This window comes from Lepidochelys kempii, chromosome 20, assembly GCF_965140265.1.
Source record: "Lepidochelys kempii isolate rLepKem1 chromosome 20, rLepKem1.hap2, whole genome shotgun sequence".
Lineage (NCBI taxonomy): Eukaryota > Metazoa > Chordata > Testudines > Cheloniidae > Lepidochelys > Lepidochelys kempii.
In genome coordinates, this window is record NC_133275.1 from 23121895 (window position 1) to 23138439 (window position 16545).

Here is a 16545-nt window from a genome sequence, read left to right on the forward strand (position 1 = left end):
GGGAGGCATCCTCCTCTTGGAAGAGGACCCCATTTTTCTGGGGGCTGTGCATTGGGTGTATTACAGTAGCACCTAGGGTCTGAGAGCAGGTGTCCACGGATTATTAGGTGTACTACGGTAGACCCCATAGTGCTAGGTGCTACCGTAATCTACCTAATAATAACTAGTGTCTGGCGCGTAGGAGCCCCAGTCACGGAGCAGGGCCCATGGTGGGTGGCACTGTGCAGGGGCAGCTGCAGCATGTTTCCCTGCCTGGTTGGGGCCTGTGCTGAGACCCCCCCCCCCCCCAAAAAAAACCCACTCATCTCACATGGGCTCCTGCCCTAGCCAAGGCCTGGGGCTGGCTCTTGGCTGCTGGCTTGGAATTGGGCATCAAACTGAACTCCTTTCCTTGCCCGCAGCCCAGCTGGTCACGGGCAGTGGTGCTGCAGGTGGGTGGGGCTCAGCAGAGGGTAATTGCCCCCCGGACAGTGCTACCCCCAGTGTGGCACTGGGAGGGAGGGTGTGCTGTGCCCAGGGAGCACTTAACTCCCTGCAATCTGCAACACCGGGGGCCATCTCACCTCTCCCTCTCTCTGGCCTCTGGAGGCGTTAACCCTCCCTGGGGAGCCCTGCCCTCTGCCTCAGGCAATGCCCGCTGGAGCTGAAGGCAGGAGATCTGGCTGGGGCCTGTCTCGCCCATCCCATCCCAGCAACTGCCCTGTGCCAGGAGAATCTCCAGCGGCCCTGGCGGATCAGCGCAGTCCTGCGGCCAAGCATCGGCTCTTCTCTAGCGCTGTTCAGCTGCAGAGCTCCCTGGTCCCCAGACAACGTCGCTAGTGTTAGCCCCACTTAGCAGATGGGGAAACTGAGGTGCCCAGCAGGCCCGGGGCAGAGCTGGGAATAGATCTTCCCTGCGGCTTCTAGATTCCAGCCTGCAGAAGAGAATAGCAGCCCCGCTCCCTCCCATTGGGTGGTTGGTACTCCTGGGCCTGGGACTTAACAAGTGCAGCTCGAGGGGAGACAAACTTCCCCCCTCAGGGGAAGCTGGCACATAGCGCCAGGGGCTGCTGGTGGAGAACAGCAGGACGGGAGGCAGGAGCTGCCGTGCTCTGAGCAGAGCCCCCGGCACTTGGGCAGCTGCCCAGTTCTCTCCTGCAACATGAGAGCAGCTCTGGGTGCTGCTGGAGAGAGAGGGTGTTGGAGCAGGGCCTGTGTGTTCCTCCACTTCTCCCCCACGCCCCTGGCTGCCCACCTCTCACCATCGGAGGGACTCCCCCATGCCCGTCGTTCTCTGCCCCTATTTACTCCTTCCAGCTCATATCATAGATTTCCCCACCCCCCTTCTTCCCCTGGGCTGGGGCTGCTCGGGGCTTGTCCCACAGGCTCTACTCCTCCTCCTGGCTGGGAGCTAAATCTGTGTGTGAATCTCCCAATTTCTCAGCCCCAGGGGCAAAGAGGAGGTGGGGTCTGGACCCTACAGCCAGCTGTGGAAACTCTATTTGCAGGAGTGGTCCTAAGCTGCTGGCTGGGGCTCCCCGTGTCCCCTGTATTCCTCCTCCCCCACTAGGTTTCCCCACCCTTGAGGCATCTGGCTCTCTCTGCCTTGACCGGGCCCTGAAAGTTTGCAAGGTAGCAGCTGGGGCGTTTAAAAGTTGTGGCAGGATCGACCCACAGCCCCAGGCCCTCACAGGCTTTCTCTGTACAACGTGGTGAGCCCTGCAGGGGGGGGCAGGTTTAAAACCATCCATCCATGCAGGAGAGCAGGGCCTACTCTCGCAGACACAGCTGGACAGGACCCCTGGGCTGAGGCTGCTTCCCTTGGCCTTTGCTAAACAGCAGCTGCTCTGGCTTAATTCAAACTGGGTTTGAGCCAATTTCAACTGGAGCCAAACAATTGGGGGGGGGGGGGGGTTGGTTCAGTTGAAAACCTGGCTGTGAGTTAAGGGGCCTGGAGTTTTTTTGACCTGGTTTGGCTGAAGGTGGATTGAGGCTGGAGTTAAAGGACACGGTGATTCCCTGCTGGGCCGGTGAGGCCCCGGGGGCCCTTGAGCCAACTCTGTACCCATCTCAGTCCAGCCCCCCAATTCCTCCAGACTCAGGGGATGTGGACAGCTCCCTGCTTCGAAAGCAGGCCCTGAGCGGCTGTGCCTTGCTTTCCCCCTCCCTCAAAGGAGACGACACCCCCACCTTTCCGCTCTTAATCACAGCAGCTGGCCCTGGGCATTTCTGTGAGCCCAGCCACTCAGCTGCAGATCAAACCGGGTTGGGGCAGGTGCCCTCAATGCTGGCCCGGCTCTTGCTCTGCCTGGCTTTCCAGCCCTGGGGGGCGGGAGGGTGAAGCAGCTACACCCCCTCAAGGTGTTTTTGGGTTGAGACCAGAAGGGCAAATTGGGACCATCTCCAGCCACCCGCCCACAAACTCCACCCCCCAGATCAAGCACAAATTCTGGCTGAGCGGGCCCTCGGCTGCGTAGGCCAGGGGTCAGTCTGGGCTTAAAAACTGCCCCCAATGGGCAATCCATCAGCCCTGGTTCTGCCCCCTCTCTCTTAGGGGCTTGGCCAGCCCAGCTGTGAGCTCGGGGGCCAGCAGGAATCTCCTCCCTGTGAGCTGAGCTCAGGGCCGGTCTGGGTGCTACCAGCCAGGAGCAGCCAGCCAAGGGGTTTTTCTGTCCACGCCCTGCAGTGGCTCTTAGGAGCGTGACGTGAGCCTGCCCCCCGCGAGCTGTCGACCCAGGGCGGTGAGGGCAGCATGGACTACTACCAGATGTGAGCGGTTTTTAAGCCCTGAGCTCGGCGGTGGGAGACCGGCTCTCCAGGGGCCCAGGGAGAACGGTTTCAAGCACCACCTGGGAGAGTTGCTCCTTATTATATGCAGATGCAGCCACCTCTGGGGTGGGACACAGCTGCTTCTTATATGCAGCTCCCTCGCCCAGCACTGAGATGCAACTCAGAGCAGAAGATGTAGCTGTTCAAACTAGGCTCAGGCTCTGAACCTGCTGGCCCACCCCCATCCAGGGCCCACCCCCATCCAGGGCCCCCCCCCGGGTTCTACTCCTGCCCCCAGGGGCCAAATACCAGCTCCCCACTGCCACCCCCATGGCACAAACGTGAGAAAACAGGGCCGTGCGCAGGAGCAGTGCTGTAGCTAATGATGAGGACCTTTCCCTCATCTACGCCCAGGGGCAGGTCCCACCCTGGGGCATTCCTGGTCCAGCCACAGGCCGACATCACTTCTCCAGCAGGGTCCTAGCCCAGGCTCCGTACCCCACTGAGGGAATGTGAGCCAGAGGCACTGGGCTGGTAAGAGGGGCCACCAGCCCTGGTGCAGCCCTGGGAGGATACTGAGACAGTAACACCTGGGTCAAGAGGCCCTGGCCTGTGTTTCCTGCACCGCTACCCCGCCCCCTTCACCAGCCCACTTTATTTTAAACGTGAGCTAAGTTTCTGGAGGTGGGACTGGCCCCATCGCCTCTGTCCAGCAGAGCGCACCAGCCCTGCACGAGAGATCTGAGTGATAGTAGTTCCTTGTGGCAGAGGGGGAAACTGAGGCACACAGCTGCTCCTGCCATACTGCAGCCAGCCTTCCCAGCAATGCCCCCACCACCCTCCCCTGCACAAGACCCCACTGAAGAGCAGCTTAATAAAATTATATTTAAAAAGGCAGGAGCCAGACTGTGAAAGAAAAGGGATTGAGCCATTTCCCCCAGCCACAGAGGGGTGAGGCTCCCCCCGCATCTCAGCCGCCTCCCCCCCCATGTCCAGTCCCGGCTGGCGAGTGAGGGTAGAGGCCGGGGCAACCCAGCGCTAATGAAACGATGCCTCCAAGATTGAAGTTTGCAGCAGGGCCCCCCCCTGTTTTTCGGGGATGAGAGTTGAGGGGACCAGAGCTGGGTCCAGCATGGATCAGCCAGCAGGGGGTGCTGCACCACCAGGGCCCTGCCCGTAGCTGGGGAGACAGGAAGCAGACGGGTCTGGGTTGCTGGGGATGGGGGGGGAGCACTGATGAGCCTCCAATTAGCACCCCCCCATTTGAACCGTTCATCTGGCAGCACCAGATCTGTCTGGGCTCAGCTACCTTTGGCCCAGAACCAGGCCTCTCTGCCATCTCATCTAGGTGTCGGGGCCGCGCCCCCTGGCTATGGGGGGCCACCTGGCTCTGGGGTTTGGCCCCTCCTTCCCCTGGCCACAGGGCGTCTCTGCGCGGCACGTCCCGGCTCACGCCGTGGTCTCCTCCTCGATGGGGTTCTGCAGCCAGGGGCGGTAGCCGGCGCTGGGGGGGCTGCTCCGGGCGGGGGACTCCTTGGCGGCTCCAGGCTGCAAGAGGAAGGATGTGTCCACGAGGGGCCCCGTATCCTGCGGCGAAGGGAAGCCGCCGGCCACAGGGGCGGCGCTGTCGGGGTGAAGCAAGGAGACCTGGGACTGCTGGGCAAGGTCCGACTCCTCGGGCAAGGCCTCCTCGTGGCTGCCTGTGGCCCAGTGCCCGGCTTCCTCGCCCCCCTCCCAGCCCCGCTGCTCCGGGGCGAAGGGCCCCTCGCTGAGGGGCAGGCGGCGGGCGGGGGGCCCACAGCTGCAGTCCGTGCTCTGCGTGTCCTGGCACAGACAGCTGTAGGAGGTGGAGGCCTCCGAGACGCAGCTGTTCTTGCGGCGCAGCAGCGAGAGGCGCCGGCCGAAGCTGCCCGGGGCGGGCCCCGCGGACAGCAGCCGGTTCAGGAGGTGCAGGGGGACGTGGCGGCTCGGCTCCAGCCCCTCCTCGATCTCCTCCAGCGGCTGGAACTGCATGTCCTCCTTGGGCAGCCTGCAACGGAGAGACCGGGGATTGGAATGCAGCCACCTCTGGGGTGGGGCAAAGCTGCTCATTCTACATACGCTGAGCTGCAGCCAGCTCTGGGGTGGGGCACGGCCCCTCATTATACAGGAATCCCTCACCCGGCACTGAGCTGCAGCCAGCTCTGGGGTGGGGCACGGCCCCTCACTATACAGAGGTCCCTCACCCGGCGCTAAGCTGCAGCCAGCTCTGGGGTGGGGCACGGCCCCTCATTATACAGGAATCCCTCACCCGGCACTGAGCTGCAGCCAGCTCTGGGGTGGGGCACGGCCCCTCATTATACAGGGATCCCTCACCCGGCACTGAGCTGCAGCCAGCTCTGGGGTGGGGCACGGCCCCACATTATACAGGAATCCCTCACCCGGCACTGAGCTGCAGCCAGCTCTGGGGTGGGGCACGGCCCCTCATTATACAGGGATCCCTCACCCGGCACTGAGCTGCAGCCAGCTCTGGGGTGGGAGGCTCCGAACTAAGCAGGTTCCAGGAAGGGGCGGCATCGTTACCATCCTATCCGCCTTAGTCAGACCTCAGCAGAGACGCCCAAGTGCCCCTGGGATCCTGGTGGTCCAGGGGCCAACCAAGGGAGCTCCCCCAGGCTTACGTCATGTCGAAGGTGGAGCCCTGGAAGGACGGCTGGTGCAGCAGGAAGACGGTGGCCGCCGTGTACGGGGCGCGGGGGTTGGAGGCGTCCCAGTAACGGTCCTTCTCCAGCAGGGGCAGGTCATTGTACATCTCGTCCACCGCCATCATGGAGACCTGGGGGGCAGGGGAGGGGTCAGGATCCCTGGGTTCTAGCCCCCACTCTGGGAGGGGAGTGGGGCCAGTGGTTAGAGCGGGGGCAGGGCTGGGAGCCAGGACTCCTGGGTTCTATCCCTGGCTCTGCCCCAGACTGACTGGGTGAGCTGGAGCCAGACACTAAGTTGGGGGAAGGGTCCCTGCTGGGTGTCTGTCAGGACCACACAGTCTATGGGGCTGGCAGCGGGGTGGGGGGAAGCACCTGGAAATTGCGGTCGATCAGCAGGTTGGTTTCGAAGTCGTCGTCGTCCTCCCCAAAGGGATTGATCAGCTGCTCAGCCACCTGGGGGGAGCAGGGCTCAACTGGAGTGGGGGGGGGCAGACCCTCCCCCAGCTCCCTGCCCCCCCAAAACCCCTGCCAGTCCTGCCCCTCTCCCTGCCCCCCCAACACCCCTACCAGTCCCGCCCCCCCCAGCTTCCTGCCCCCCCAACCCCTTCTGGGAGTCTTCCCACCCTCATACCCTGCCTGACCCCCTTTGCCAGCCCCAAACCTGCACCCCTGTCTTGCCCCCGCCCCCCAGGAGCCAGAGAACAGCCCCCCGCCCCACACCTTGAGCCAGCCCACGTAGAAGAAGAACTGCAGCAGGGTGAAGACCGGCACACACAGGTCCAGGTCGTGGCCCTCATAGCCCTGGGCTGGGTCCAGGAACTGACGCCCGATCAGACAGGCCACGAAGAAGCTGTACACGGCAATGGTCACCACCTGGGGGCGGGGGCGGAGAGTCAGGGCAGCGCCGGGCCCAGAACCCCGGCGTCCGGGCTCCCCAGCCCTGCCCCTCCCCTCCCCATCCCATCCCAGGGCCTGGAACCCCGGCGTCCGGGCTGCCCCTCCCCTCCCCTCCCCATCCCAGCGTCCAGGCTCCCCAGCCCTGCCCCTCCGCTCTTCATCCCATCCCAGGGCCGGGCCTGGAACCCCGGCGTCCGGACTGCCCCTCCCCTCCCCATCATCTCCCCTCCCCATCCCAGCGTCCGGGCTCCCCAGCCCTGCCCCTCCCCATCCCAGCACTGGGCCCGGAACCCTGGCGTCCGGGCTCCCCCAGCCTCCACTCCATGGGGTCGGAGCTCACCTGTGTGTAGACCAGGGGGACGCTGATCCAGTCGTAGTGGAATAACATGCTGCAGTTTGCACGGAAGTGATTCAGCTCCTGTGGGGGGGAAAGGGGAGCAGATCTCTGCTGGGGGGGCAGCTCTACAGCCCCCCAGGGACAGACTCGGGGCATCCCCACGAAATGCCCCCTGCCCAGCAGAGCCCCCACCACTGCTAAGGTGTCTCCCCACACTGGGGTCCCCTCTAGAGCTGGGGAGGGCTCAGTCTCCCCCATCAGCCCCCAGTTAGTGCTGACAGAACACAGCCAGCCGGGGGCTGAGCAGAGACCCAGCAAACTCATTACCTGGCAGATGAGGCCCTGGATTTGCCAGTCACCACCAGGGCCTGGATTCAAACCAGGTAGGACAAGTGGTAGAACCCAGGCATCCGGGGCTCCCACGCCCCTACCCAGAACCCAGGTGGCCAGGGCTGACCCACCCCCCTCCCCACCCACAGCCGGGCACAGAACCCCTGGTGCCAGGGTTCCCACCCCATCCAGAGCCAGGCACAGAACCCAGGCATCCGGGGCTCCCACACCCCGAGCCGGGCACAGAACCCAGGCATCCGGGGCTCCCACACCCCGAGCCGGGCACAGAACCCAGGCATCCGGGGCTCCCACACCCCGAGCCGGGCACAGAACCCAGGCATCCGGGGCTCCCACACCCCGAGCCGGGCACAGAACCCAGGCATCCGGGGCTCCCACACCCCGAGCCGGGCACAGAACGCAGGCATCCGGGGCTCCCACACCCCGAGCCGGGCACAGAACGCAGGCATCCGGGGCTCCCACACCCCGAGCCGGGCACAGAACCCAGGCATCCGGGGCTCCCACACCCCGAGCCGGGCACAGAACGCAGGCATCCGGGGCTCCCACACCCCGAGCCGGGCACAGAACCCAGGCGTCCCCAGTCAGTCCCCCACCTCCGTTTCCACCCACCTCCATCAGCATCTTGAGGGCGCAGTTGTCCCGGACGCGCCCCTCCTTGCGAGCCTGGGCCGCCAGGTTGGTGAACCAGACACAGGGGATCCAGTACTTGTTGTAGGACGAGGTCAGGTTCTCGTATTTCTTGCGCTCCTCCCGGGTCATGAAGCCTGCGGGCGAGAGGAAGGGGTCACCCAGCCGCCCCCACAACCCAGGCCGGGGACCAAACCTGCGGCCTCTGCGCCCTGCAGCCCCTCCGGCCCCAGCTGCAGGGACTCACATGTCTCTGCGAGGTCTGGCCACCAGGGGGAGCAGGAGAGGCACATGGGGTTCGCCTCCAGCATGAGCACCCGGGACCCCTGGGGCACAAACTCCCCCAACCTCAATGCGCGGGGGGGGGGAGGGGAGGAGGATTGTTACCGCCTGCCCCTCCCCCAGTTAGACGCCCCTTTCGTCAGCCTCCCTGGACAGTCCCCCCACCCTTTAAACAGATGCTACACTGGGACCCCTCACCTGGCACTGAGATGCAGCTGCTTCTGGGGTGGAGCGCAGGGGCTGTTTATCCAGGGACCCCTGGCCCGGCCCTGAGATGCAGCCTCCTCAGGGGTGGAGCGCAGGGGCTGTTTATCCAGGGACCCCTGGCCTGGCCCTGAGATGCAGCCTCCTCTGGGGTGGAGCAGGGGCTGTTTATCCAGGGACCCCTGGCCCGGCCCTGAGATGCAGCCTCCTCTGGGGTGGAGCAGGGGCTGGTTTATCCAGGGACCCCTGGCCCGGCCCTGAGATGCAGCCTCCTCTGGGGTGGAGCAGGGGCTGGTTTATCCAGGGACCCCTGGCCCGGCCCTGAGATGCAGCCTCCTCTGGGGTGGAGCAGGGGCTGGTTTATCCAGGGACCCCTGGCCCGGCCCTGAGATGCAGCCTCCTCTGGGGTGGAGCAGGGGCTGTTTATCCAGGGACCCCTGGCCCGGCCCTGAGATGCAGCCTCCTCTGGGGTGGAGCAGGGGCTGTTTATCCAGGGACCCCTGGCCCGGCCCTGAGATGCAGCCTCCTCTGGGGTGGAGCAGGGGCTGGTTTATCCAGGGACCCCTGGCCCGGCCCTGAGATGCAGCCTCCTCTGGGGTGGAGCAGGGGCTGTTTATCCAGGGACCCCTGGCCCGGCGCCGAGATGCGGCTGCTTTTGGCACGGAGGCTGCTTCACAGCTGCACGGCCGCGCCAAGGTTTTGATCAGGCCGCGACGTGAGACCTGGGCACGGCTGAAGCAGCGGGAGGGCGTTCGGGAGGCGGTCAGGAATTCCCGGTGCCGGACGCCGGCCAGGGTTCAACGCGCCCCCCGCGGCTCGAATGCGAAGTGGCGTTTTACTGGCCGCGAGGGGCCCTGGATTTTGTCTCCCAGCTGATCGGGGCAGGCGCGCGCCCCCTGCTGAGCCCCCGCCCCCGGCACCGACCTGCCTCCACCACGTGGTCGATGGTGGGGAACCGCTTGAAGACGGCCGTGCTGACGGAGCGCAGAAGGAGCACGGCCGAGAGGCTGCCGTAGCGCATCAGGGTGCGGCGGTAAAGCCGGCCTCGCTCGTCCCCGCCGTGCACGGTGCCGGAGATGGTGCACATCAGGCGGTCGGGCAGGGGCATGCAGGTGTACTGGCTCCACCAGCGATTCACCACCAGCGTGACGTAGAAGCCTGCAGGCAAAGGGACAAACCCTGGAGTCAGGGGCCGAGCCGGCCACAGGACCCCGGCGTCCTGGCCCCCAGCCCTGCCCGGGGACATCAAGCCCCAAAGCCAGACAGGTCAGCGGGGTCCAATGGGGCTGGGAGAGGCTCCGTTAGTGCCCCTTCCCCAGCTGGCCAGCAGGAGTCGCTCGCTCTCATCCCCATTCGACTGGAGGGTCCCAGCCCTGGCTTGAGGGGCCTAGCGGGATTCGAACCCACGGCTGGTCCCTCCCTGGTGGGAGAGCTGAGCCCCCACCCACAGCCCACGCCCCCCCATCCCCCCTCATGGCGCTACAAACAGCCCAGAGGGGCATTCTGCCCCCTCCCAGCACTTTTTCACAGGGGGGATCCAGTATTCTGCCCCCTCCCAGCACTTTTTCACAGGGGGGATCCAGTAGGGCCCATATACCCTACAGTGCCTGCCCTGAGAGAGGGCAAAGGGCCTGGGGGAGGAGGGCACCTGTCTCACGCAGGGGGCTGGGCGGGGAACGTGGGGGGTCCCGGCTCGTACCCAGCACGAAGGAGACGGGGATTAGGTTGGCGTAGTTGTTGCAGTAAATCACCAGTTTCTCAAAGTAGCGTTTCTGATCCTCGGCCAGGACAAAGCTGCGGCGGGAGGGAGAGAAATGCAAGAAGCTCGGTGCCCTCGCCCGTGGGGTTTCCACACAGACCGCGCACGGGGATGGGGCGCCCACACAGACGTGCAAAGTGATGCCCGCCCCTCCCCCCCATGAGAGTGCAAGCACACAAGCGTGCGAGGGGCCGGGGGCCTGCTCTCCACCCACGTGTGCAAAGAGCCACAAGCGTGGGTGCAAGTCGCACGCCCACCACAGCTGTGCCCAGGCCCAGGGGTACACGCGCGTGCAAAGGGCCCCCCCTCACCGGTAGGTCAGGCTGAGCCCCAGGTAGGTGGCGAAGAAGGCCAGGAACTCCTTGTACAGCAGCTTGTAAATGCTCCCGCGCCAGAGCAGGAGCAGTTTGTAGAAGCCCCCGAAACGGGCGTTGGCCACGCGGGCCGTGTAGGTGACGGTCATGGCGGGGTGGTGAGGGGGACACGGGCCCTGCAGAGACACATGGACAGCGATGGCCACGGGGCCAGAGAAATCAGAGACGGGAAAGGGCGGAAGGGATTTCAGGAGGGCAGGTGGGTCGCCCTGTGCCAGGACTGGGGGCGACCCTCGTCAAGCCTGGTGCCACCCACCTGCACGCCAGGTGTGGCCCCGCTAGAGCCTTGGTTGTGTCACCTCCCCCGCACACCCTGTCTGTTGGCAGGGTCTGTACAGCGCCTGGCACAGTGCGGTCCTGGGCCGGGACTGGGGCTCCCGTAATCCAAATAAGGAGGGAACAGGGGAGCCCAGGGAACCCCTGGCGTGGGGGGGGGGGCAGAATGTGGACCCTAGTAAGGGTGCAAGTGGATAATGGGGGAGCACACAGCCCTTGGCCTGGGGGAAGGGTCACAGAGCACCAGGCATGGGGGGCAGGGAGTCCCTGACACAGAGGGGGATGGGAGGGGCGCTACCCAGGCAGCTTGCAGGGTGGTGGGGGGATGTGGAGTCTCTGGGACTTCACGTAACCCACTAGTAACTCACTGTATGTTAACCAGTCCTCAGCGAAAGAGACCCCCCCGGCCCGTAAACTCAGAGTCACTATTCCCACCTTGTAAATTTCCCCCTCACCCCCAGATGTTTGCCCGAAATTGGGGAGAAAAGAAAAGAAAAAAGAAACTCAGCCCATGGCAAGTCTGTCCCTTCCCACCAGGATCTCAGACCCAGCCCCCTTTCTGGACTGCTCAGGAATCAGCTAATTCATTATTAATGTCCCCAGCCTGCTTTGCTTCCCCCCCCCCCCCAGCAAGGTTTGAAAGCCCTTTGCAGAAAGAAATTCCACTCACAAGATGCCACCCCGCTCCTCCTCTTTGTCTTGCCTTTCGCAAGGAGCCCAGAACCTTCCTTTGCACCGGGGATCGAGATTTTAAGGCCAGGCCCTATGTTTAGCCCAGGTGGCCATGAAAAGGCCAATGTTATCGGAGGGTTTGGGTTAAGACAGGGCCGAGGGCGGCCGGCGTGTTCCCAAGCCAGAGAGTTACACGCAGGGAAACACAGAGGCAAGATCGAGCCAAGGGAATTTGACGGGCGATCAGCAACTTTTGCCTTCTTAACACCCCTCTGTCAAAATGGGGTGTAAGCCCATTGGGGCGGGTCATTTCCCTAGGCTGGGAGACTCCAGCCACCTCTAAGATCGGGACCCCAATGGAAATCGAGGAAGTGGCTGAAATAGCTGGCAGAGAGCAAACGCGGCCCGCAAGTGGCATGAAAAGAGGCTGGGGAAAATACAAGTGAGGCAGCAAGTCTGTGCTCCTGTCCCCCATGTCGTCACAGCCGCACCTGCCCGGCTCTTAAAAGGCACCTACAATTATTGCCTTAGGGGAAAGGGGCCTTTTGTAAAAGCATTCCTTCTTTCCCAGCAGAGCTAAGTGACCCCGGGGTCTGCATACAGCAGGGAACCCACCCTCCAGCCCCCCCCCCCCCCCCCCCGCTCTGAGCTCTAGATCAGACTCCCAGAGCTGGGCAGGGATGTCTAGCCCTTAGAGTAGGAGGGGGACACATGGCAGCTGGGAGCCAGCACTCCTGGGTTCTGTTCACAGCTCCCAGCCACCTACTCTAACCACCAGGTGACCCCACTCACCCTCCCATTGCTGGGAACAGAATCTAGGAATCCCGACTCCCATTCCCCCCAGCCCTAACCACTAGACCCCATTCCCTCCCAGAGCTGGGATAGAACCCAGGAGTCCTGGCTCCCAGTTTAAACCATTTTCCACAAAGGGACGTTACAAAATGTATCCAGGTGGGGGAGGGGGTTTAAAGTGGTAAATTTTTAAAGCTTCAACTAACTAAACTTTCCAAGAATAATTCGATCGTCACTATTAACAGCATATTCCCAAGCTCGCCAACAGCCACCACTAAACCCGTCCGTTATCATCATATTCCCAGCTCAGCCAGTCTGATAACCACAAGAAACGAGCACATTTCAATAGTTAAAGAGCAATTATGAAAAATATTCCCAAAGTATTCTAACACCTAGCAGGGGTCTATCTGTGGGTGACAGGGGTCAGATTCATGATCTCACTGTCTTGCCAGGCCTGTCATCTCTCTGAGCCCCCAAATGATTTTCATACTCGTTATTGGGATTTTATTGCAGCCCCTTTCAAACTAGCCCAACTGCTCCGAGACTCCTTGTTTTAACCACAATTCTTCTGATCTCGGGTCTTTTTGTCCTTCAAGCTTCAGCTCCCGGAGTCATGTGATGAGCAGACGCTCCCCGGAGTTTCTCGCCTTGCTAGCTACAGAAAAAGGCTTGAAAGTGTCCGGCTCCAGCAGCTGCGACAGCAGAGGGCCAATAAAAACAGCCCTCAGGTGACCAGGTTTGTCAGCGCCTGTCTGGAGATTTTGTGACTGGTGGCGTGGGGTGGGGGGGCACTTACTGACATCAGTTACACACACCCCCGGGCTTGTACAGCATGACTGGGGCTCTGAGGTGCTACCGTAATACACCTAATACTGTTCAGCCCCCAGCACAATGGGGTTCTGATCCTGGGCGCTACCATAATGACACCTAATCCTTTGCAGGATTGGGACTTGACAGGCAGGGCTCAAGGCTCCAGTCTGGAAAGGAGCTCAGCCCAGGGCCAGGTCTGCGGAGCTCCCCATGGGGAAAGAGGGGGTGTCTGTGGAGATCCCAATACAGGCTCACTCCCCCCACCCCAAAGTCCCCACTGTCTGCTCCGCACCGCACACTCCCACCCGCCATTCCCACCACGGCAGGGGCCTCGGATTTGGGGGAGCTTTGCACTGACCTTGTCTGGATCTTCCGGGTCTCTTTGCAATCAGACGCTGGTGGAAGAGAAATTAAACTGAAGGCAGCAAATCTATCCCCACTCTTCTCCTGGGGCGGGGCAAAAGGAGACAGGGCCTGGGGAGGAGCTGGCTGCTAAGCAGGTGAAGACACCCAGGGACCTCCAGCAGCTGGCAGCGGGACACCAAGGAGCTATTGCAGCTGCTTAAAGAGACCCCACTCCCCTGGGCTGCTGTTTAAATACCTCAGTGCCCACCCCTCTGACCTTTGTCCTCTCAGAACCCCCCCTACACATGGGGCCTGAGGCAACCGGCTCCCTCCCTCCTGTATTGGCTTCTTCCTTGGCTCTGTTTGACAAGTCAACACCTCCAAGGCTTGATTCCTCAGTAGGCAAACAGCCCAGACAATGGACTTTCTCCAGCCGGGAGTCTCCAAAGCCCCCAGCACATTCTCCAGAGTTTTGCAACCCCCCTTCCCAGAAATGCAGGGCAGCCAGGACTCCTGGGTTCTCTCCCCAGCTCTGGGGGGGAGGGGGGAAGTGGGGTCTGGTGGGTAGAATGGGGGGGTTTTGAGCCAGGGCTCCTGGGTTGTATACCTGGCTGGGGTGGGGGCAGGGAAGAGAGTCTAGTGGTTGGAGTAAGGGGGGAACTGGGAGCCAGGACTCCTGGGTTCTATACCTGGCTCTGGGAGGGGAGTGGGGTCTGGTGGTTGGAGCAGGGGGGTTGTGAGCCAGGACTCCTGGGTTCTCTCCCTGGCCAGGGGGCGGGAATGGAGTCTAGTGGTTGGAGCAAGGGTGGACTGGTAGCCAGGATTCCTGGGAGGGGGGTGCTGGGTCCTGCCCTCAGCCCCTGGCCAGGTGTGACCCAAGCGAGCAGGGCCCTGGGGCACTGCTAAGTGGGGTGATGATCACGACCATAATGAGCAAGGCAGCTGCTGTGCCTGTGGGCAGGGGCTGGTGCAAACCCAGCACATATCTGACTAAGCACCCAGCTGCCCCCCCCCCCCATCAGCCCTGCCCTGCCCTCTGGAAACAATGCGGGCTGGGGGCTCCCTGCTGGTGGCCTAGGGCAGGGTGAGCTCAGCCCTGCCCCAGAGCAACACACATCAACCCCTCCCCACACATGGGCTGGCAGGGGTCACTGGGGCAGCACCTAGCCAGAGGTTGATGCAATACCAGGCCTGAACCCCCCCTTCCCCCATCATCTCCTCTCCCAGCTCCTCCCTGGCACATGGACCTACCTGCACTCCCCCCCACCCCCCTTCCTGTTTGTCTGCAAAGCCAGGGCTGGCAAGCGAGGAGGGGGCAGCTTGTGCCGGGTTAGGCAGTGGGGTGGGTAGCGTGGAGGGGAAGGGAGGCATCACTCCCAGCACAAGGGAGTGGGGCTGATACTGTTCTGGCAGCCCGGCACCCCTGCAAATGATGGCTGTAGAACCCAGGAGTCCTGACTCCCTGCCCTAACCCCTCAACCCAACTCCCCTCCCAGAGCAGGCCCTACTGGGCAGAGTCAACACCCCAGCTCTGAAACCCACCCCCTCATGCACTAACAGGAAATAGCCATGAGCAGGGCACTTGCCCTTTAAGATCAGCACTGGTGCCCACCGCCTTGCTGGGCAGCTTGGAGACACACGGCTGAGCGGGTCGGCACTAATGAGCCCCCCCAGCCCCTTGCTGGGGCAGACGCAAGTTCCAGACACGGACGCGGAGAGACTTACATAACCCCCTCCTGGACGCACACGGGGCCCCACGTGTTTCACGACCCCATCGCTGACGCCTCACAGCCCTGCTGCGGGCGAGCGCGGGCAGAGACGGCAGCGGGAGAAGCTGTAGCCTGCCCTTCCGGCCCAGGCAAAGCCAGAGTCTGGGAGGCCCAGCCACGGCCCCACCTAAGAAGGGAACCGAGGAGTCCTGGCTCCCACTGTGCTGTTCTGACTACTAGGCCCTGCTCCCCCCACCCCCCAGTGCTAGAACCTAGGAGTCCTGGCTCCCAGCCCCCCTGCTGTAACCCCTAGACACCACTCCCCCCTCAGCTAGTGAGAGAACCCAGGAGTCCTGGCTCCCAGCCCCCCTGCTGTAACACCTAGACACCACTCCCCCCTCAGCTAGTGAGAGAACCCAGGAGTCCTGGCTCCTACTGTTGGCTTTGATCCACAAGACCAGGGGTTCTCAATCTGTTGTCCTGGTGCACTCAGAGGCTTCCCATGTGAAAGGGGGTCAACCCCGCATTATGAATTAAAAACATGTTTTTACATATTTAACACCATTATAAATGTTGGAGGCAAAGCAGGGTTTGGGGTGGACGTCAACAGCTTGTGACCCCCCCATGTCATAAGCTCACAACCCCAACCCCCAGTTTGAGAACCCCTGCACAAGACCCACCCTCCTCGTTAATGACCATCATTTGAAGCCCCTGGAGATAAGGCTGGTGCAATCCCCCCTCCAGCTTCCCGGCAGAGCCTCAAGCGGCTGGGAAGGAGCCAGGCAAACAAGACAGGCGCTTGGTCCCCTTCCCCCAGTGCCCAGGCAGAGCAGGGCAGCAGAGATGGGCCAGGGGGTAGGCCCCCAGCACCCTGCCAAGCCCAATTTAATAACAGCCTCCGGGCCCAATTCCACCAAGCAGAGGCAATTGACAGGGGGCTGGATTCAAACCGGGGTCACCCCAGTTTGCTCCATTTGCTGTCAGGGAAGGAACCAGGTCACCAAACCCATGGAGGGAAGGGGGGTTTCTGGGGGCAGCCCCCACTCGAGATCTGGGGTCTCCAGTGCCGGGGGGGGGGAGGGAACAATGGCATCTTGGCTTGCTCCCTGTTCCCAGCCATTGCAGGGGGATCCTGTCGGAGGGCCTGGCCTCCTGGCTGGCACTTGAAATCATTATCCACCGGATGATTGTTCATCCAGCCCTCCCTGGATGAACAACCTTACAGCTCTCTAGGGGGTCGAGAGGTTCCCCCACGGAAGACTGGGGCTCTCATCGTACAGAGAGCTTGGGGGTCATGAGTTTGAGGGCCTCAGCCGCCAACCTGCCTTGCCAGGAGATGCGGACTTGAACAGGAAGCTGCATCCCCCTCCACGCTGGAGGAAGCTGCCCACAGGAGGCAAGGGGAGCCGAGCGACAGATGGGCTGCTCTAACTGATGCTGGGGCCCAGAATACAGGGAACGCCAAGGGGACTTGAAGCCCCACCCCCTCAGCCCACATGCAAGGATGGAGTGACTGAGAATCCAGCCCTGCTCCCCCACCAGTGCCAGGAGTTGCTTTTCTCCCTTCTGTGGGAGAACAGTCACTAGGCTCCATCCCCACACCAACCCCCTTGTCAATAGATCAATCGCACCCACAGAGGGATGACTGTCCTTCCCCAGCCCCTCTGCACTGCGTCACTGG

General features: G+C 62.7%; 1 protein-coding gene across 2 annotated transcripts; it reads right to left on the reverse strand.

Moving 5' to 3' along the window:
- Positions 1–3650: 3650 nt before the first annotated feature.
- BEST2 (bestrophin 2) lies at positions 3651–15038 on the reverse strand. 2 transcript variants are annotated; one of them, XM_073318212.1, is made up of 11 exons: positions 14881–15038; positions 13169–13205; positions 10198–10376; positions 9827–9921; positions 9052–9285; positions 7624–7778; positions 6670–6747; positions 6153–6305; positions 5805–5885; positions 5409–5563; positions 3651–4777 (listed from the first exon to the last, which is right to left on the reverse strand). In XM_073318212.1, the coding sequence occupies exons 3-11, from the start codon at positions 10347–10349 to the stop codon at positions 4198–4200; spliced, it is 1683 nt and encodes a 560-aa protein (XP_073174313.1). In that variant the 5' UTR covers positions 10350–10376; positions 13169–13205; positions 14881–15038; the 3' UTR covers positions 3651–4197. The 2 variants fall into 2 exon arrangements, with proteins under 2 accessions (XP_073174313.1, XP_073174314.1); XM_073318213.1 differs by lacking the exons at positions 5805–5885; positions 14881–15038 and having other exon boundaries at positions 13169–13632.
- Between the last annotated feature and the right edge of the window lie 1507 nt (positions 15039–16545).

Excerpts from the sequence above, each read along its gene's own strand:
- BEST2 (XM_073318212.1), bottom strand. The coding sequence starts at position 10,349 with ATGACCGTCACCTACACGGCCCGCGTGGCCAACGCCCGTTTCGGGGGC. Across the intron at positions 7,779-9,051 it reads CGACCACGTGGTGGAGGCAG|GCTTCATGACCCGGGAGGAG; the intron begins GTCGGTGCCGGG and ends TCTCGCCCGCAG. Across the intron at positions 5,886-6,152 it reads TCTACGTGGGCTGGCTCAAG|GTGGCTGAGCAGCTGATCAA; the intron begins GTGTGGGGCGGG and ends TGCTCCCCCCAG.